This window comes from Protopterus annectens, chromosome 6.part0 (assembly GCF_019279795.1).
Source record: "Protopterus annectens isolate FY-2018-M chromosome 6.part0, PAN1.0, whole genome shotgun sequence".
NCBI lineage: Eukaryota > Metazoa > Chordata > Ceratodontiformes > Protopteridae > Protopterus > Protopterus annectens.
Window position 1 is genome coordinate 974,129,366 of NC_056737.1, and position 21,506 is coordinate 974,150,871.

General features: G+C 43.8%; 1 protein-coding gene across 6 annotated transcripts in view; it reads left to right on the plus strand.

Moving 5' to 3' along the window:
* The window catches only part of SYNE3 (spectrin repeat containing nuclear envelope family member 3), a 1,238,698-nt gene that overhangs the window by 437,510 nt on the left and 779,682 nt on the right, over positions 1-21,506 (plus strand). For all 6 annotated transcript variants that reach the window (XM_044074612.1, XM_044074615.1, XM_044074616.1 and 3 more), the window contains exon 4: positions 11,867-12,176. In XM_044074612.1, the coding sequence (XP_043930547.1) occupies positions 11,867-12,176 (310 nt within the window). The remainder of the gene's footprint in view (positions 1-11,866; positions 12,177-21,506) is intronic.

The following is a 21,506-nucleotide window of genomic DNA, read 5'->3' on the forward strand; positions in this document are numbered from 1 at the left end:
ACTTGATTGTCGCTTCATTCATATAATGTATTTATATCTATAGCTATTAGTTTTCCCAGATACAATCTTATAGTACAGAGATGCATTGCCCCTTTAATTACAACAAAGGAAATTATACCTTTCTGCTAGCTGGCCTCTTTTTGGTTTGCTACAAGGGTGTGTCATAGAACTAAACGATGAACGGCTGTGATGTCTTTTAAATACAAAAGCTGAATAGTCCTTTTTACACAATCTGAAGAAGGCTTATTTGCCGAAAGCGCTTATCGGAAGACTGAGGACTGCTTGTTTTATGTTATACTCTTTTTATTAAAGTTTTGATTTTACTATTAAGTTTCATTGCCGTGGTGGACATCAGGAGTTTTCAACAGTGTTTGCTTTTTCTTTTCCTCGTTGGTGTCCTTCACAGTGTAGGAAAGATGTTCTTCATCTCACATTGCTGCAGTCATAACCTGTGGGTAGTCCGCTGTCCTCGGTCGGCCCGAATACCAAAGTGTTAGGCTGGCGTCGGTCATGGTCGCTCAGATCTGACGTCAGTACGCCGTGGTACTAAAGCGCATGACCGACGCCATATCCTCAGTCTTTCTTGCCGCATGGTCCGAAGCAGAAGCAGCGTTTGCAAGTGCCGTTCGGCGTCCTGAAATTTTTGTATTCTGAGTTTCAGACCGAAGACCAAGTTGGGCTAAGTACCCCGTTGGGGAATATTTTTGTCTTTTCTTGCCTCAGTTAAATCCGGATGTCAGAAAAAGTAAATAATTGTATTTCTTGTGGGAAGCAGATACCTCATAGGGATTACCACTCTCTCTGTATTCCTTGCTTGGGGCCTGAGCACGATGTAGTCGGGTGTCGCTTTTGTGCTAGATTTAATAAGCGCACCATTAAACGCAGGTTAGATTGTGCTAGACTTGTCTTCAGTAAGCGGTGTAATTACAATATGCCGTCGGATCATCCGACGCCCGCTACCGCTAAGAAGCGTAAAGAAAAAACGTTAAAGTCCAAGCAGGATGAGTCGTCCGTTACGGATGCTGGTTCTTTGGAAACTACGGTGGAATCTGTGGATCCAGCCGAGGTTTCAGCTGAATCTCAGGGGGAGCCTTTAATCTTGCAGGATGTGGCCTCTCAGGAGTCGGGTCAGGCTGAGGGGGCCTCTCAGGTCTCTGTAGTCCCTTCTTTGCATAAGGTGGTTAGGCCTTCTACTTCTGTCTCTAAAGCACCTTCCAAGGTCAGGCCTGGTTTGTCTTCCACTGGTGTCAGCCCTAGTTCTGTACCTAAAAAGCATATGCTGAAGATGGCAGAGGATTTGATTACTTTAATCAGGGGTTCTATGCCCCCCCCCCCCCCCGGATAAGAGGCCTAGGGTGGAGCCAGAGGTGGAAGGATTGGAGCATTCCTCAGATTACCCTGAGTCTTCGGCTGAGGACATTCAGGATTTTCCTCCTTATTCTGATTCAGATGCAGAGGATTCATGTCCTTCTGCTTCCCCTCCAGAGGATTTTTCTTTTTCTGAAACCCTGCATTCCATGAGGGAGCATTTTAAGTGGGAAGGTCAGGATTTCTCAGATTCTCGAAAGAGGCTTAGGGAATTTTTATTTTTACCACAGCATAGGCCCTTGGCTATTCCCCCTGTTTTGGATGTTGTACAGGATATTTTCTCTGAAGTTTCCCTTAATCCTGATTCTTTACCTCCTGCCCCTGTTAAACCAGACAGGTACTACAGAGTGCCAGAGGCTCATAAATATTTGTATAAGAGCCCAAGAGCTGACCCGGAGACTATTAGCCAGGGACCTAAGGGTGTCAGGGCTTCTATTGTAAAGAATCCAGTTCCTCTGGATAAAGATTCTAGAGCTTTGGATAGGTGGGGTAAAAAAGTGTATACCTCTTCCACTCTAGCGATGAGGGCTTTGAATTGCCAGTTTCATATGCTGAAGTACCAGAATTTTCTCTTAAGTCAGTTAAAATCTAAGGTAGATGCTTTGGCAGAGGGTATTGAGTGTAAGGAATTACAAGATTTAGTTCATGCCTCTGATCAGGTGGGTAAGCATTCTTTGCAGTGTGGTTTTGATGCTCTTCAGGCTTCCTCCAGGGTGGCTGCCACTGGATCAGTTATTCGTAGGCACGCCTGGCTTAAGGATCAGAATTTGTCAGAGCATGTTAAAGCTCGAATTTTGGATGCTCCCCTTCAATCTGAAGTTCTGTTTGGTTCTCCTGTGGAGTCAGTTTTGAAGAAAATGGAAGACAAAGCTAAGTCCATGCAGACAGTTAAGGAATTTTTACAGGTGCAGCCCCCTAAGTTTAGCAGAAATTGGCCTGCTAAAGGATGGGCTTATCCTTCTTCTGATTTACAGTCTAGGGGCAGATCTAGACGTGGTAGGGGCAGAGCTCATGCTCAGGGTTCTTTCAGACCGAGGACGTGGAGTTCCCCTGCACAATCTTCAGGTGAAGGCAGGGGTCAGCCTTTTCGTAAACAGACCCAATGACCTGTATCTTCAGCTGCCAGATCCCTCCTGTCTGGCAGCTCCTCTGGGAGGAAAGTTGGCACTTTTCAGGCAAAATTGGCTTTTAGTCACCCAGGACAAATGGGTGTTGGACATTATAGATCGAGGCTACAAGTTTTATTTTCACACCTTGCCTCCTTTCAAAGGCATGCCAGACGTTCCTCCTCAGCAAAAGGTGGAGGCTCACAAACAGATTTCTTTACTTCTACAAATGGGGGCTATCCAGGAGGTCCCTCCGTCAGAAGTAGGCCTAGGATTTTATTCTCGCCTGTTTCTTGTACCAAAGAAAGGAAACACTTGGAGGCCAATTCTGGATTTGTCTATTCTCAACACATACCTGGACATTCCAAAATTCAAGATGTTAACTTTGCAACAACTTCTGCCTCTGCTAGGCAAAGATCACTGGATGGTAACTCTGGATCTCAAAGAGGCTTATCTTCACATTCCTATCAGGCCCAGCTGCAGGAGGTTCCTGCGTTTTCAGGCTGGGACTTTACATTATCAGTTCTCTGCATTGCCCTTTGGCTTATCTACTGCACCCAGGGTGTTCACAAAGGTCCTGGCTCCGGTGATAGCCTTCTTAAGGTTAAGGGAAATACAAATTTATCCTTATTTGGACGATTGCCTGATTCTTGCTCAAGACAAAGTCAAGTTACTTCACCATCTACAGTATGTTATGGCAGTGTTAAGGTGCCTAGGGTATTCTGTGAACGAAACAAAGTCCAGTCTAGTACCCTCTCAGGACATGTGCTTTCTGGGTGTGAGACTGAATACAGCCTCTCAGATGGCGTTTTTGACCCCGGACAAACAAAGAAATCTTTCCCTTTACTTCCAACAATTGTCTCTAAGGTCCAGGCTGACTGCAAGGACAGTCCTTCAAGCCTTGGGGTTCATGGCATCTTGTATTCTGGTGCTTCCCAATGCCAAGCTGCATATGAGGAAACTACAATGGTATCTCAAAAGCGTATGGACTCAACACTGCCACGATTTGGACACTGTCATTCAGATAATACCTTGCATCCAAAGGGAATTTTTGTGGTGGGCTCAGGAATGTCACCTAAACAAGGGACTCTCTGTGACCCGACCAGAGGCGAGTCAGATCTTAACGACAGATGCCTCAGACATGGCTTGGGGAGCACACTTCAATGGAAAATGGGTTCAAGACACGTGGCCTGCCAGACTACAACATTTGCATATCAACATGAAGGAGATGTTAGCAGTCCAATTTGCATTGAGGGCTTTCAAGGATCTACTTCACCCAGGACAAGTGTTGATTCAAACAGACAACACAACAGTCATGTGGTACATCAACAAGCAAGGGGGAACCCATTCGTACCCTCTTTGCAGACAAGCTATGATTTTGTGGGAGACTGCTCTCAGTTTGCACCTCACTCTTCAGGCAAGGTTTCTGCCAGGAGCACAGAACTCCTTAGCAGATGTTTTTAGCAGACAGATGGTGGATCCCCACGAGTGGAAATTGGATCCTCATGTTTTTCAACAGTTGACGGTGGCTTGGGGGACTCCAGACATAGATCTGTTCGCTTCTCCACTGAATTACCAACTGCCAAAGTTTTGCACAAAGCTGTTTCACCCAAAAGCTTGGAAAGTGGATGCTCTATCATTCAGTTGGAACAACCTTCACGTTTATGCCTTTCCTCCTCTGCCTCTCCTTCCCAAGGTGCTCCTGAAGGTCAGGCAGGACAAGCCTTGCATGATTCTAATAGCTCCAGATTGGCCACGGCAGCACTGGTACCCTCTGCTGAGGAGTTTAGTACGGGAGCCTCCTTGGCCTTTGCCATTAATTCCACACCTTTTGTCCCAGGCAAGCAATCATTTCCGCAATGTCAGGATTCAGTCCCTGCATCTGACAGCCTGGCGTATTCTGTTTTAGACCCTGGGGGGGTCGCAGCTTCCTCAACAAGTTTTGAATGTCATTTTGGAGGCCAGACGGCCTAGTACAAGGAAAGTTTATGCTGATAAATGGAGGAGATTTTTTCTTTGGAGCAAAACAAAGAGCTTTGATGTTTCAGTGCCTAATTTGAGTGTTTCACTTCAGTATCTTACAGAATTATTAGACAAGGGTTTATCTTTCTCCTCTGTAAAAGTTCATGCTGCAGCCATTTCTGCTCACTATGACTGTGACCCACCATTATTCTCTCATCCTTTGTTTAAGCAATTTCTTAGAGGGCAAAGAACATAAGACCCCACGTAGAGCTCCTACTCCTTCCTGGGATCTCAATTTTGTGTTGGAAAAGCTCACTTTACCTCCTTTTGAACCTGCAGCTACTTCGGAGTTGAAGTTTTTGTCTTGGAAGACTGCTTTTTTGTTGGCCATTACGTCTGCTAGAAGGGTATCTGAATTACAGGCTCTAATGGCAGTTGAACCCTTCCTGATATTTCATAAGGATAGGGTCTCCTACGTACTAATCCTACTTTTATGCCTAAAGTTGTTTCTAATGTGGCCTTAAACCAATCTATTCATTTGCCTACATTTTATGCTGATCCCCAAAATAAGGGGGAAAACATTTTGCACTCTTTGGATATTCACAGGCAGTTACGTTATTATTTGAGCAGAACTAAAGGGTTCAGACAGTCCCAACAGTTATTCATTTCTTTTGCCTTGGGTTCACAGGGAAAACCTGTTTCAAAACAAACTATTTCTAAGTGGATTGGCCATTGTATTGCTTTTTGTTATTCTCATCATGGTAAGGAGGTTCCGGCTGGAATCAGACCTCATTCCACTAGGGCTACTGCCACTTCTACTGCTTTTTTAAGGGGAGTAGCTACTAAGGATATTTTGGAGGCAGCTACCTGGAGTTCAGTGCACACTTTCTCTAAACATTACCATCTCCCTCTTTATTCCAAATCTAGGGCTGGGTTTGCCACTGCAGTTTTACAGGGCATGTTAGCAGCTCCTAATGCTATCTGATTTTACCAACCTCCCTTTACCTTTGCTTTGGGATTCTACCCACAGGTTATGACTGCAGCAATGTGAGATGAAGAACATAGTACAGTTTTGTACCTACCATAAATGTAGATGTTCAAGATCCACATTGCTGCAGTCCAATCCTCCCTCCTTCCCTCTGTAGTTTGGGATGGCTGTGTGGTTTGTGGTGTATCTATTGTTGCTATTTTGGTGATTGGGTATTTTTCTATTTTTGGCTATGGCCTTTCTTTTTAAGGCCTTCTGACATTTGGGGCAAGAAAGACTGAGGATATGGCGTCGGTCATGCGCTTTAGTACCACGGCGTACTGACGTCAGATCTGAGCGACCATGACCGATGCCAGCCTAACACTTTGGTATTCGGGCCGACCGAGGACAGCGGACTACCCACAGGTTATGACTGCAGCAATGTGGATCTTCGAACATCTACATTTATGGTAGGAACAAAACTGTACTTTTTTTACCTATTGACTGTTTTTGTTTCTTACACTGAACATGGCAAACCAGCAACTGAATTTGAATGACAAACTCAGAACATGCAACATTTCTAATCTATCGGGAGACTTGTTGAATCCGCTTCTAGATCTGAATTTGGGTAATGTAGCTGCTTCCACAGTTATTGTATCGGCGCCTGATAATAACTTTAATTGTATATTTCAAAAAGTGGAGAATGCAGCTTACCGGCTCAAGAGACTGCAGTGGCAATGCTTCCATATGGAAGCGTGTTTGCACCATCACATTGTACCTCAAGGTATGCGAGTGAAGTGTTTACCCTCATATGGGAACACTTATCTTACTCGCAAAATGGCAAATTATAAATCTTGGAACAAGTCGACAATACATGAACTTGCTGTTAGAATTTTTCAAGCCAGAAGAGGAAAGGATAGCAGCGATTACATCAACTAAGCAGACTGAATTGGAAAGCTTAGAGCTGCATGAGTCACATCGGAATAGTCTAGAACAACTACAGATTAACTTGAATGCTCTATGAAGCGAAGCTAAGACAGCAGAAGGTTAAAAAGCTAGCCCGTGACCATCAGGATTTTGTGAGAGGCCATATCTTTGAATGGCCGAGAGAGGAATTTAATAATAAGGGGCGGGGAGCTTTACCATCACATAAGGAGAAGATACCTTTTTCTAGACCTAATGGAGAAGATGTGATTACTCATGTTAGTTTAACTGATTTGGAACCTTCCATTCATAACCCTGTTACTCTTAACTCATCAGTATCGACCTCCAGTTTTGTAATATCTGAAACAGACTCAAGAGAAGCGTCTAGTAGTACAGTCACTATGGGTGCAGAAACCGGCAACAGGAATGCTTTTCTAGCTCCTAATTTAGCAACTAGGCCAAAAGAAGGGGCAATGCATGCACCGATAAATTGGCCCTTGCCGTTTTTTTCCAAATTCAACCATTACAGGACTCAAAGAACACAGAGCCAAGAACGAAAAAGGAAGAAGCTTACACTTTAATTAGATCTGAATCAAGTCTAGTAGTGAATCTTTCTAATAAGAGTTTAAGCTCTGGTATGATTTCCTTATTAGACAAGGGCCTGAGTTTTATTCCTGCCTTACCGTCTGATATTAGTGAATTTGTGCAGGATATTAGAATGTTTTGCAGGAACCTTGCATTAAAATGTACTTTTGGACAAGCTAATGACAGTAGACGGCTACCTTATACAACATTGAGTAGCTTTGTTCCCCCTAATCCTCCACCAGTGGAGATGTTCTTAAGATTATGTGAAGATGAAATCTTCAAACTAAGGGGTAATACAACCAAAGGATAAGGACGTTTCTTCAGTTTAACCACTAATGAGAATGAGATGCTGAAGCAGCTAAAGGAGACAGTTTGGTCATCAAGCCTGCTGATAAGGGAGGATGCACAGTGGTGATGGACGCCATATGGTACAGTCTTAAAATGCTCTCTATGTTGGATGATGAAAGAACCTATAAGAGATTAAGTCACAGTGAAGCTGGGACTAAGGTAGGTCGTTTTCGTAGCTACCTATATGATCTATTGATAGAGACAAACATCTCACAAGAACTATATGTGTTCTTTGATTGCCCTAAACCTATGTTTCCATACATCAGCGGACTCCCCAAAATTCACAAGGATCCAGTTGACCCACCCCTATGTCCCATAGTTTCTGGAAGGGGCTGGGTAACTGAACCCATATCCATGTATGTGGAGAATGAATTAAAGTAGGCCCTGCCATTAGCAGGAACTGTATTGAATGACTCAGGAGACTTTTTGGAAAAACTCTTTCTAGCTACCAAGGGCTTTAAGAAATATGAAGATTTGTTACTAGTGACAATGGACATCAAGAGTTTGTTTATGGTGATTCCGAATTACTATGGTCTACAGGTAATAAGATCTTTCTTAGCAAGGAATAGTATGGAAGTAGAACCAATATGTTCCTTGTTGGAACTTGTATTGGAAAATAACATCTTTATGTATGGGGATTCTTTCTATTTGCAGACATGGGGTGTGGCTATGGGCACCCCGTGTGCAAATATCTATTCTAATTTGGTTCTGGCTGAGTGGGAACATAATGAACTGATACCCAGCACTTGGAGACAATATCTAGTGTACTACGGCCATTTTGTGGATGATGTCTTTATCCTTTGGAGAGGCAGCTCTACACTATTGGACCTTTTTGTCAACTTTATCAACGAGAGCACGGATTTTCTAGAGTTTGTGGTTAAACATTCTTCGGAGACCATAGAATTCCTGGATGTAAAGATTCATCTGCATCCTGATAGAGGTATCAGCACAGGAATTCACAAAAAAGAAACCTGGAGAAATCAATTTTTGCATAGGGGGAGTATGCACCCAGGACATATTTTTGATAACATATTTGAGAATCAGATCTTAAGAACTTCAAGATTATGTGCTGAGAACGAAGACTTTGTAGCAGAACAGAGAAATATTAAGACATATTTAAGTAAAAGATCTTATAAAAGAAAGAATTTAAGATTGAAGCATGATCTACAGGAATTAAGGAGAGGAAAGGGACATCCCTACTTCTCTGAACCTATATCGAGTCATCACGAGAGTCTCGATCTTAAAACTCAATCACAGCAACTCAAATGTTTGTTAACATACACTGTTGATAATAAGCAAGTATGTGAAGTTATTAGGAAGTATTGGCCGATATTGACAACTGATGACAAAATAAGAGACATTGTAGGTGAACAGCCCAGATTCCTATACAAGAATAAGAAAAATTTGAAACGTCTCATTTGTAACAAAGATGAATTTGAAAGAAACAGGCCCAATTCCAATAGAAAGGGCACTTTTAAGTGCATGAGATGCAAAGCTTGCAACTCCATTGATAGCTGTAATGCTTTTGTACATCCATACTCCAGGCAACTGTACAATTTTAATGCTTATGCTGATTGTAGTAGCTCCCACATCATATACTTAGCGCCTTGCTGCCAATGGAGTGCTTTCTAAAAACAGATCAACGTCTTAAGGAACGTATCCTCAGACATTTGAGGGACATCAAACAGAAAGATCCCAATAATGCCTTAGCAGCCCACGTAGCACAGTATCCTTCTCATTACTTTGTATTTAAGGCCATAGAGGCAGTTTGTCAGACCACAAGAGGAAGCGATGTTCATAATCGCACAGAGTTAAGGGAAACATCCTGGAAAATTAACTTAAGAGCAAACAGATCACCAGGCTTGAATACCATTGTGCCATTAAAAACTGCACTTGGGAATAGAAGAAATATGATTAGCAAGTTTACTTGATTGTCGCTTCATTCATATAATGTATTTATATCTATAGCTATTAGTTTTCCCAGATACAATCTTATAGTACAGAGATGCATTGCCCCTTTAATTACAACGAAGGAAATTATACCTTTCTGCTAGCTGGCCTCTTTTTGGTTTGCTACAAGGGTGTGTCATAGAACTAAATGATGAATGGCTGTGATGTCTTTTAATTACAAAAGCTGAACAGTCCTTTTTACACAATCTGAAGAAGGCTTATTTGCCGAAAGCGCTTATCAGAAGACTGAGGACTGCTTGTTGTATGTTATACTCCTTTTATTAAAGTTTTGATTTTACTATTAAGTTTCATTGCCGTGGTGGACATCAGGAGTTTTCAACAGTGTTTGCAGACATATTTTTAACTTAAAGAATAGAGTTGTTGCAGACAAAGTTTACTCTTTAAAGCGGATATACTGATCATTCCAAATTGCTAAGGAAAAATGGGGAGTGTCACCTAGCTCTGTGGTATAGAAGAATAAAGCTCTGACTACAACTGAGATCATTTAAATAATGGCTCAGGTGCTGTTGGATCCAGGTAGGAGGAGTGCTGGTGTGAGTAAATGAAATGGTTTGTGTATCATGGGGGATGGAGTGATAGTCAAGTTGGCTGCTTGTCACTGTATAAGCAAGGGCTTATCAGTAAGAAAGATACAGCCATTAATTGTGGTCATAGACCCGTTAGTCAGTGGTGACTTCCTTTATTAAAGTGTGAATGAGAGCATGCATATGCATGGTGAAAACATTGTTGGCCTCAGTGGTGACACCGATGCCCATATCAGCCACCGGGGCAGGGTTAGTATTTAATAGAAACATGTCTTCATTAATTGTAATGCAGTTATGGGAAATATAGGGGTTGTGGTGTAGGTCTCCTTCCTGGGAACAGTTAGAGCTCATTCCTGAGACATAGGTGGTACCAGTCTATGAGAGGTCAGGCCAGTGGCATGAGGGAATTCTCCCTAATGAATGGAGGCTAAGGGGGGAAAACAGACGTTAGCAATCTTCATGTCTGTTTGGGTTGGGGGAGGCAAATGTGACTTCAAAAAAAAAATAATTGAGCCTTACTTGACAATTATCAAGCATAAAGGAAAAGTTCAGAGCTTGTATTATTTAGGCAAGAAGTTTCTGAATGAATAGAATAGATTCAGAACTGAACTGTATGCAGTGCTTATCACAGTGATAATCCAATAGACAAAATTATTTATTTTATTCTGGGGATACCGTAGATTAAGATTAGAACAGATTTGTTTTATTATCAGACAGCGATCAGTGTTTACTGTTATTCAGCATTTCCAGAGATTGTAAGATTAACTGATGTTATGAGTAAAGCTGTGATCACTGCATTGAAAGCTACATTTTTCAAGGCAAGGTATTCACGATATTTTGGCAGTCGGTGTCCATACTGTTCAAGTTTTAGATATTCAGAACTATGTGAATTTCTGTATGTTATATTGAATGTTAACTAAGCACAATTTAATTATCAGATCAAGAGAGCAGGGCAGACTGTCAAACACTTCACGGAATATTGACAGTAACTAATAAGCAGATATGCATTTAAGTTAAGTGAAATAAAGAAATACTTCACTGAAAGATGTTTGTTGGTTTGTCACCTGTTAGTTACTTATGGGCTGTAGATTAAAATATTATATTTTATTAACTCCCAAATACTATATTTAGGTTTGACAGACTGAAACAGGATTTGACAGGATGTACATTCCGTTATAATTATCATGCTTGATATTTGTCGCTATTGTTGAGAATTCAAGAAAATCCCACTGAAATTTCTGAAATGTGGTTGTCATTTTATAAAACTCAGCATCCTTTTTAAATTTCATTAAACAAACTGATATTTAAAATATTTACTTTAATGTCTTTGTATGAGATGTGTGTGCGTGCGCGCGCATGTGTGTGTGTGTATATTTATATAATATATATAAATATATATATATATATATATATATATATATATATATATATATATATATATATATATATATATATTCAATGTGTTACCTCAAAGAAAATGTAAAATTGATAAAGGGGACGTACAAATGTAGCAGAGTTGGATATAGTACCATTAAATTATTTGCACTTTCAGCATCGCTCAGAGTCCTGCATGTACTTTATGCTGTCTTGTTTCCTATGCAGTATTGCACAGTCTGTAAGTGAAGCTGTTTGAACTGACAACATAACTGCAGTTGATTCATTTTTTTGCTTCATATTTTCAAATATCTGATGTTATGTGCTGGCTAAATATCTGGGAATGGTACAGAGACTGGGGGGAACATAGAGTTGGAGACCAGTCCATGAATGTGCTAATTTTAGGTGAGCCTGCTTTCTTAAACATCTTGTTACCACTCGCTGTTGCAGTTTGAGGATTGATAGACACAAAAATATTGTTAATTCTGTAGGGAAATATTTGTTTGTTATGGTCTGCTGTACTGATTGTACGTGTAAGTATACAAGTCCACAAAACACTCACTGGCATTAGCTTTGTACTTAAGTATAGTGGTGTGGTTGTAATTATATTAATGTCCAAATATAGACTATATTGTAAAATGGACTTGATATAATGAACTGTGATGTAATACATAATTAAGCACTTCCAAAGAATGCATTGTAATCTAAGATGATTGTATTCCTTTGCTTTCTGATAGCCGCATCGAGTGGGTCTGGCTACACTGGAAAGAGTACCTGCAGGCCCAAGAAGATTTTGAGGAGTGGATCATTGCAATGAGGCAAAAACTGGAGCCTGAGCTAGAAATGCAGCTTGGGTTGAAAGAGAAACTATGGCAACTTGATCAGTATCATGTGTTGTCCGAAGACATCCAGAACCAGACGGGTCTGCTTGACAGACTTCTAGAGGAAGCACAGTCTTTGTACAACAGGACTAAGGATCCGAGTGTGAACACTGAGCAGCAAGATCAACTGAAATCAGGTTTTAAAGATATAAAGGCAAAAGCACAGGTCAGATATTTTCTATTGCTATTAGTACCATTGTTAGTGTGGTGTATTCTGGCATAACGATCAAAATTTAAAGTAGTTGAATTTAATCTACAGGCGTTTTTGTCTTAATAGTATGTACTTTAAGTTGGTGTATAGGGTTAAAGCTAAATGAGTTTCATCTGTTCTACAGAGCATGGTTTGATTCCCTCCATCCCCATTTGCCTCCTGTGTGACTCTGAACAAGTCACATAACAAAACAGTGCTCCTGTAGTGCTGAACAATGTTCCATGTGGCTCAGTGTTCCACCCTAATTAGCAGATAAATAGTTTTAAATACCGATTCCAGCAGTAGCTTGTAAATAAAAATGAATACCTGTACAAGTTTTCACAAGTTGCTTTCTTTGGTGTTATCTTCTGATCATACAAGGTTAATAGGTTCATAGGAGGTTTCTAGGCTAATGGCCCTAGGGCCTTTACAAGCCTAGCTGTGTAATAATCAGAGTACAATTATTGACCATAGTTAGATGGCCGTTGTTAGCAGAGTGATTCTGTGATCAGCACTGACTGCCCCTGTCTGAGGGACATAGGTGTCATCCCAGGGTGAATTTACGGTCACCCAGCAAGTTGTCAAGGTTGCTTTTGAATAGGGTCATTAAGGAGCTCTGCTTCAGATGGTGTGGGAGCTTATTCAAAGGAGTGGCAATCACTGGGAGAGATCTCTGTCTCTCCTGTATGTTGTGTTAATGTCACAGGCCAGGTTGTGATCTCTGGAGTGAGTTATTCATGCCCCATTTGATTTGCAGATGTGCAGCATTAACATTAGGGAAGGGTCTGTAAATTCTCTGTAGGCCGGGCACAGGTCGCCTCTCAGCAACCTGATTGATACAGAGTACAGTAACAGGGCTTTCAGTGTTTCCATGTATGTCATGCTTTGGAGGCCCTGGATTTTCTTGGCTAGAACCTCTGTGGTCTCTCCATTTGTCTGGTGACGTACGTACAGAAGGGAGCATTGTAGTCAATTAATCGTCTGACAAGGGTCAAGTAAAGCAGAGCTATAAGCTGCCTGATCTTGGGTGTGATGCCCTTATTTATGAGAAGCACAATGTAGAATGCTTTTCTTACCACGATGAACACATGGTGTTTGAAGTTTAGATTGCTGTCAACCTTTGTTCCCAAGTCTCACACCACTAAGCTTGAGCTTAGAGAGATGCTATCTATATCATAATTATCAGGGGCTACTTCTTTGCCAAAGGGGATAATGAGGCAACCTTTGTGTTCAGTTTTAGTCTGTGAGTCTGGCACCAATCATTTGTCTGTGTCAGCCCTTTCTGCAATATGTTGACATTATTGGGAGACTCTGTGACTGCTCCCAGTGTACAGTCATCTGCAAACTTGGAAAGACGCTGGCCATCTACTTTTGCCTGGACTTCAGTGGAATAGATTCCAAATAGTAGAGGGCCCAGCACAGATCCTTGTGGTAACCCACGGATAATTGGTCTACTGGTGGAAGTGGACTTCCCATCTTTGTCAGTGTGTGTGTTCTGTGAGTGAGCTAGCTGGCTACCCATCTTTTAATGTATGGGTTAATCCCCAGCTGGGAGAGCTTCTGTATGATACCTGAATGGGGGATTGTGACAAAGACCTTGGCTGACTCAAGATGGGTGGTATGTACTTTTTTGCCCTCATTCAGGGCTTTGGTGACATTTTCAAAGAAGTTCACTAAGTTAAATAAGCAAGATCTACCCTTGACAAAACCAAACTGGGTTGGGTCAAGGGTTTGAAGGCCGCCTGTGTCCTTGTGGAAAAGGTCCATGATGATTCTTTCCATGGTGTTGAAGATATGGCTGGTTAGACTTATGGGTCAATATTTCCCAGGGTCACTTGATGAACCTCCTTTTTGCAAGGGGATTACTGTTGCTGTTCTCCATTCTGTTGGGACAAAACCACTTTTCAGGCTATAGTTAGAGAGTGCTGAGTAGTTCCGCTAGGTCTTGTTTTAGATTGTTTAGTATGCAGCCTTGGATGTTATCTGGTGCCATAGAGGCTATGTTTATGGCCTTGGAGAGAGCTTGAATGACCTGTTCTTTGGAGATACTTGATAGAGGACTTTTGTCAGGAATGCTTTGGAGTTTGTTTGGTGGGGAGAGGGGGGTGAAGTTATTGCCAAATCTGTGCACTTGCAGGCTGGCAATTTCGTCAGGTTCAGTGTGAGGGGTACTATCCACTATAAGTTCAGCACACAGCTGGGCATTCCCTTTTAGGTTTTAGACATAGCTAAAGAAGGCCTTATGATTTTCTATAGCTAAGGATGATAATTTAGACTCATAGCTAGCCTTAGAGGACTTAACAAGATATCTGATTTTCTTGTTGATGCTGTAGAGGGTATTCTTCCTCTGTTGAGTACGTTCTCTCCAGATGTTCTTCATGTTTCACTGTTGCAGTCATCACCTGTGGGTTATCCCTACTGTGGTAGCCCTCAGCCGGCCCGAATGCCAGAGTTAAAGCTTTCTGCGTCAGCTACGGTCACTTGAAACTGATGTCAGGTCATCAGTGCTATAAAGCAAGGCAGATGATGCCATTACACCAGTTTTACTTGCTGTGGAGACTGTAGCAGAAGCAGTTCACAAGTGTGCTGGTCATTCGCTACCAGAGCTCGATTTTCAGCTGTAAATGTCTAAAGATAAGTACCCCATTGGGGACCTTTTTTTTTGCACTAACCGATGTCTGAAAAAGTTACCAAATGTCTCACCTGTGGAAAGCAGATCCCGCTCCAAGACTTCCACTCTTACTGCATCACTTTTTTAGGTTCAGACCACGATGTCCCCCGTTGCAGGTTATGTGCCCTCTGTAACGAGAGAACCATTTGTCGTAGAGCTATTTTTGTAGATAGATATTTTCGTCTTTCATCTTCGCATTCCAGTATGGCATCTGTCAGCCAACCTTCTGTAGACATTCTAAAAAGCATGTAGGGATAAAGAGAGAGACAGACTACACAAGGCTAAGCCTTCCGACGATGCTACTGCCAAACAGGTAGTCAATTCTCCGGAATTCAGTGAGGTGCTTTTGTAGCCCCCGATGCCCAAAGCTACTTCTATGCAGGCCTCTACTGAGACCCTTTCAGAGTCCGGTATGCCACGGAAATCTTCTTCGTCTTCTGAGCCTTTGGTTGTCTATGCCTCGGTTGGGTCCAGAGCCTCTACACAGGCACCAGCTTCTGAGGAGACCTTTCGCACCACCGATTCCAGACAAAAGCGGACGTCTTCTCTTCCGACTACTGTTTCGCTCAGACTGATGGATACTCTTAGGCCTAGAAGCCAGGCCACTCCTAGGAAATCTACTTCTAGCCTCCATTCCTACTCCTGCTCCACAACCACAGGCCCAAATGCTTAAGATGGCACAGGACCTCCTCTCCCTTATCAGGGGTAGTCAGGCCACAACTTCAAAAAGGAAAAGGCACCCTTCCCCTGAAATTATGACAGAGCACGATTCTAAGGAATCTGATTATTCAGTTTTTTAGAGGAACAACAATCTCTTACTGCTTATGAGGATTCAGTTGCAGAGGAATCCATTCCTTCTGCTTCCACAACAGAAGACCTTTCCTTTGGGGAAACCCTTTATACCCTCGGGGAACATTTCCACTGGGAATCCCAGGATTACCCTCAGTCTAAGAAAAGACTAAGAGAATTTCTAGACCTGTCCCAGCACAGACCCCCTAGCCATCCCCTCTATCTTAGAAGTGGTGGATGATGTTTTCCATGAATCCAGCATAGCCCCTGACGCCCTCCCCCCTGCCCCCACTAAACCTGACAGGTACTACAGAGTACCGGATTCTCACAAGTACCTGTTTAGAATTCCTGCTGCAGACCCGGAGGTCATTACACAGGGACCTAAAGGGGCTAAGTCTAGTTCTGCAAAGAATCCTATTCCTTCTAACAAGGATTCCAGAGCACTGGACAGATGGGATAAAAAAGTATACACCTCTGCAACCTTAGCTACCAGAGCACTCAGCTCTCAATTCAATATGCTAAAATATCAAAAACACACTTTGGAACTATTAAAACAAAAGATTTCTACCTTTCCTGACTGTGCCAGTTCTAAAGAGTTAGCAGATTTACTGCACTCTACTTGTCAAGTGGCCAAACACTCTTTGCACTGTGGATATGATGCCCTAGAAGCCACTAGCAGGGCAGCAGTGTCAGGATCTGTTATTGGGAGACATGCATGGCTGAAGAAACAACCTCTCCCTGATCATGTCAAATCCAAATTAATTGATGCACCCTTGGGTAAGGACACTTGCTTGGAACTAAAGCAGAAGAGGTGCTTAAAAAGATGAAAGACAAAGCTAAATCTATGCAAACAGTAAAAGACTTTTTTCAGGTTCAGCCTCCTAGGTTCAGTAGGAATTTTCCATCTAAACACTGGTCCTTTTCTGCACCTAGTAGACAGGGGCAAGGTAAGCCACACAGGGACAGACCTCCCAGGCCCCTATCCCAGGGACAACAAAGGACCAAACAGTGGACCACTTCAGCCCCTAAGGCAGGGATTTCTAAACCATCCTTCTATGGCAAAAAATCTCAATGACTTCCTCTCCCCCCTCTGCCCCCCTTCCACTCACCAAAAGCTAGGAGGAAATATTTCCCTCTACAAAGAAAATTGGCTTTCTGTAACAAAGGACCAATGGGTCTTAAAGATTGTTTTCAAGGGATACAAATTCTCTTTCAATGAACTCCCTATTCCAAGAGGGTACCCAGACTTACCTCCAAATCAGTGGGCAGAGGCATTGAAACAAGTTCAAACTCTCATACCCCAGGGGGCAGTAGAACCTGTTCCTGCAGATCAGACAGGCAAAGGCTTTTATTCCAGACTATTCCTTGTCCCCAGAAAAGAGGGCACTTGACACCCCTTCCTGGATCTATCCATTCTGCACACTTCCCTGGTGGTCCCCAAATTCAGAATGCTAACTTTGCAGCAGCTGTTGCCTATGCTGACAAAGAATGCCTGGCCAGTGAACCTGGACCTAAAGGATGCCTACCTCCACATCCCCATAAGGGAATCCTGCAGGAACTTTCTGCTCTTCAGGGCAGGCTCACAATACTTTCAGTTCTTTGCACTCCCCTTTGGCTTATCTACTACTCCCAGGATATTCACCAAATGCTTAGCCCCGGCCATAGCATTTTGCAGACAGAGAAACTTGCAGATATACCCTTACCTGGACGACTGCCTCATTCAGGTAGATTGCGAAGAAAATCTGCTCCAGGACCTCCTCTCATTCAAAACCCTCCTAACTTCCTTGGGGTTCACCATCAACGAGAAGAAATCCACAGAAAAACAGAGCTTCCTGCCACTCTACTTTAACCAGCTGGCTTCCAAAAGCCGCCTCACAGTGAGGAAGTTCCTGCAAGCCCTGGGGTTCATGGCCTCCTGCATTCTTCTGATTCATCTGGTCAGCCTTCACATGAGAAAGCTTCAGTGGTGCCTAAAGAACTTTTGGTGTCAGCACTGTAAGCCCCTGCAGACCTCTCTCCCCCTGATCCTTGTATAAGGGCTGAGTTTCTCTGGTGGGGGGGGGGGTCTGTGCCAAGAACAAGGGTCTCCCCTTCATCCTTCACCCTACAGGGCAGACCATCACCATCGACGCCTCAGACATCGCTTGGGGCGCTCACCTGGCAGGCAGGAGCGCCTAGGGCCTTTGGGATGCCCAGCACTTGCCCTTACGTATCAATCAGTAGGACATGCTGGCAGTACAAAAGGCTCTGACATCCTTCAAACCCCATCTCAGGCCAGGGGTTCTCCTTATCAAAACAGGCAACACCACTGTAATGTGGTACATCAACAAACAGGGAGGGACCCAGTCTTACCCTCTGTGCAGGCTAGCCATGAATCTCTGGCAGACATCCTCCTCCATGGGACTACACCTAATAGCCCCAATACCTTCCAAGGGTCAACAACACCCTGGCAGATCACCTAAGCAGAAACTTACTGGACCCCCATGAAGAAAAGCTCCACAGAAAGATCTTTTTGCAACTCAGTCAGGAGTGGGGATCTCCGGAGGTGGATCTCTTTGCTTCGCACCTCAACCACCAATTACAACAATTCTGTACCAGGGAGTATCACCACCAAGCATGGAAGGTTGATGCTTTGACCTTCCCCTGGAACTCCCTTTTTGTATACGCTCCCCCCCCGCCTCTTATTCCCAAGGTACTGATCAAGATAAGGGAGGAGAGACCAAAGGTCATCCTCATTGCTCTAAGACTGGCCCAGACAGCATTGGTACCCCTTACAATGCAGCCTGACATCACAGCCTCCCAGTCAGCTTCACCTGATCCCAGACCTCTTGACTCAGTTAGGGGGGAATGCTGCACCCAGACTTGCAGACTCTCAATCTGTCAGCTTGGCTAATACTCTAAAAGCAAACAAAGGGGCCCTGTTAAGCAAACAGGTCCTAGGCATTATCACTGAGGCCAGAAGGCCCAGTACCAGACAATCTTACGCAGGAAAATGGAAAAGATTCTGCTCTTGGAGCCAGTCCAGAGAGGGCAGTCCCTCTCAACCTTCCATCCCACTTATCCTGGATTATCTAGTGGAGTTGGTCAATAGTGGCCTCTCTTTCTCTACTGTTAAAATACATGCCTCAGACATTTCAGCTCATTTTGATACAGACCAGCGCCTGTTCTTACATCCTTTGATTAAACAATTCCTCTGAGGGGCTTCTAATATCAGACCTTCCAGAAGGCCACCCTTGCCAGCCTGGGACCTGAATTATGTTTTGGAGAAACTAACCTTACCAGCATTCGAACCTGCTGCTTCAGCAGAACTGAAATACCTCTCCTGGAAGACTGCTTTCTTGTTAGCTATCACCTCAGCCAGAAGGGTTTCTGAACTTCAGGCACTCATGGCCATTTAGCCCTTCATCAATTTCCATGCAGACAGGGTCTCCCTGAAGACTAACCCCTCCTTTATGCCCAAGGTAGTATCTAACGTGACTCTCAACCAGGCCATACACCTGCCTACCTTCTTCCCTAACCCTCAAAACAAGGGGGAAAGAATTCTACATTCACTAGATGTGCACAGACAGCTCAGATACTATCTGGAACGTACTAAGCCCTTCAGAAAAACAGACCAACTCCTTGTCAGCTTTGCTGCAGGGGCAGAGGGGAGACCCATTGCCAAACAAACCATTTCCAAATGGATATCACAATGTATCCATTTCTGCTACAGATTCCATGGGAAACCTCCCCCTAAGACTATTCATACTCATTCCACTAGGGCAACCTCCACTTCCACAGCATTCCTCAGAGGAGTACCCACCAGGGACATCTTGGAAGCTTCCACCTGGACCTCTGTCCATACCTTTACAAAGCATTACCGCCTTCCTCTTTTCTGTATGGGCAGGGCAGGGTTTGCCTCTGCAGTTTTGCAGGGCTTTCTTACCCATGCCTAGGTCTCTAACTAATCAATCCACCCCTCTCCTAAGCTTTGGGAATCCTCCCACAGGTGATGACTGCAACAGTGAAACATGAAGAACATAGTACAGTTGTGTACACTTACAATAAATGTAGATGTTTGAGTGTATTTACTGTTGCAGTCCTGGTTCCCCCCCTCCTTCCCGCCTCACAGTGAGGAAGTTCCTGCAAGCCCTGGGGTTCATGGCCTCCTGCATTCTTCTGATTCATCTGGTCAGCCTTCACATGAGAAAGCTTCAGTGGTGCCTAAATAACTTTTGGTGTCAGCACTGTAAGCCCCTGCAGACCTCTCTCCCCCTGATCCTTGTATAAGGGCTGAGTTTCTCTGGTGGGGGGGGGGTCTGTGCCAAGAACAAGGGTCTCCCCTTCATCCTTCACCCTACAGGGCAGACCATCACCATCGACGCCTCAGACATCGCTTGGGGCGCTCACCTGGCAGGCAGGAGCGCCTAGGGCCTTTGGGATGCCCAGCACTTGCCCTTACATATCAATCAGTAGGACATGCTGGCAGTACAAAAGGCTCTGACATCCTTCAAACCCCATCTCAGGCCAGGGGTTCTCCTTATCAAAACAGGCAACACCACTGTAATGTGGTACATCAACAAACAGGGAGGGACCCAGTCTTACCCTCTGTGCAGGCTAGCCATGAATCTCTGGCAGACAACCTCCTCCATGGGACTACACCTAATAGCCCCAATACCTTCCAAGGGTCAACAGCACCCTGGCAGATCACCTAAGCAGAAACTTACTGGACCCCCATGAAGAAAAGCTCCACAGAAAGATCTTTTTGCAACTCAGTCAGGAGTGGGGATCTCCGGAGGTGGATCTCTTTGCTTCGCACCTCAACCACCAATTACAACAATTCTGTACCAGGGAGTATCACCACCAAGCATGGAAGGTTGATGCTTTGACCTTCCCCTAGAACTCCCTTTTTGTATACGCTCCCCCCCGCCTCTTATTCCCAAGGTACTGATCAAGATAAGGGAGGAGAGACCAAAGGTCATCCTCATTGCTCTAAGACTGGCCCAGACAGCATTGGTACCCCTTACAATGCAGCCTGACATCACAGCCTCCCAGGCAGCTTCACCTGATCCCAGACCTCTTGACTCAGTTAGGGGGGAATGCTGCACCCAGACTTGCAGACTCTCAATCTGTCAGCTTGGCTAATACTCTAAAAGCAAACAAAGGGGCCCTGTTAAGCAAACAGGTCCTAGGCATTATCACTGAGGCCAGAAGGCCCAGTACCAGACAATCTTACACAGGAAAATGGAAAAGATTCTGCTCTTGGAGCCAGTCCAGAGGGGGCAGTCCCTCTCAACCTTCCATCCCACTTATCCTGGATTATCTAGTGGAGTTGGTCAATAGTGGCCTCTCTTTCTCTACTGTTAAAATACATGCCTCAGACATTTCAGCTCATTTTGATACAGACCAGCGCCTGTTCTTACATCCTTTGATTAAACAATTCCTCTGAGGGGCTTCTAATATCAGACCTTCCAGAAGGCCACCCTTGCCAGCCTGGGACCTGAATTATGTTTTGGAGAAACTAACCTTACCAGCATTCGAACCTGCTGCTTCAGCAGAACTGAAATACCTCTCCTGGAAGACTGCTTTCTTGTTAGCTATCACCTCAGCCAGAAGGGTTTCTGAACTTCAGGCACTCATGGCCATTTAGCCCTTCATCAATTTCCATGCAGACAGGGTCTCCCTGAAGACTAACCCCTCCTTTATGCCCAAGGTAGTATCTAACGTGACTCTCAACCAGGCCATACACCTGCCTACCTTCTTCCCTAACCCTCAAAACAAGGGGGAAAGAATTCTACATTCACTAGATGTGCACAGACAGCTCAGATACTATCTGGAACGTACTAAGCCCTTCAGAAAAACAGACC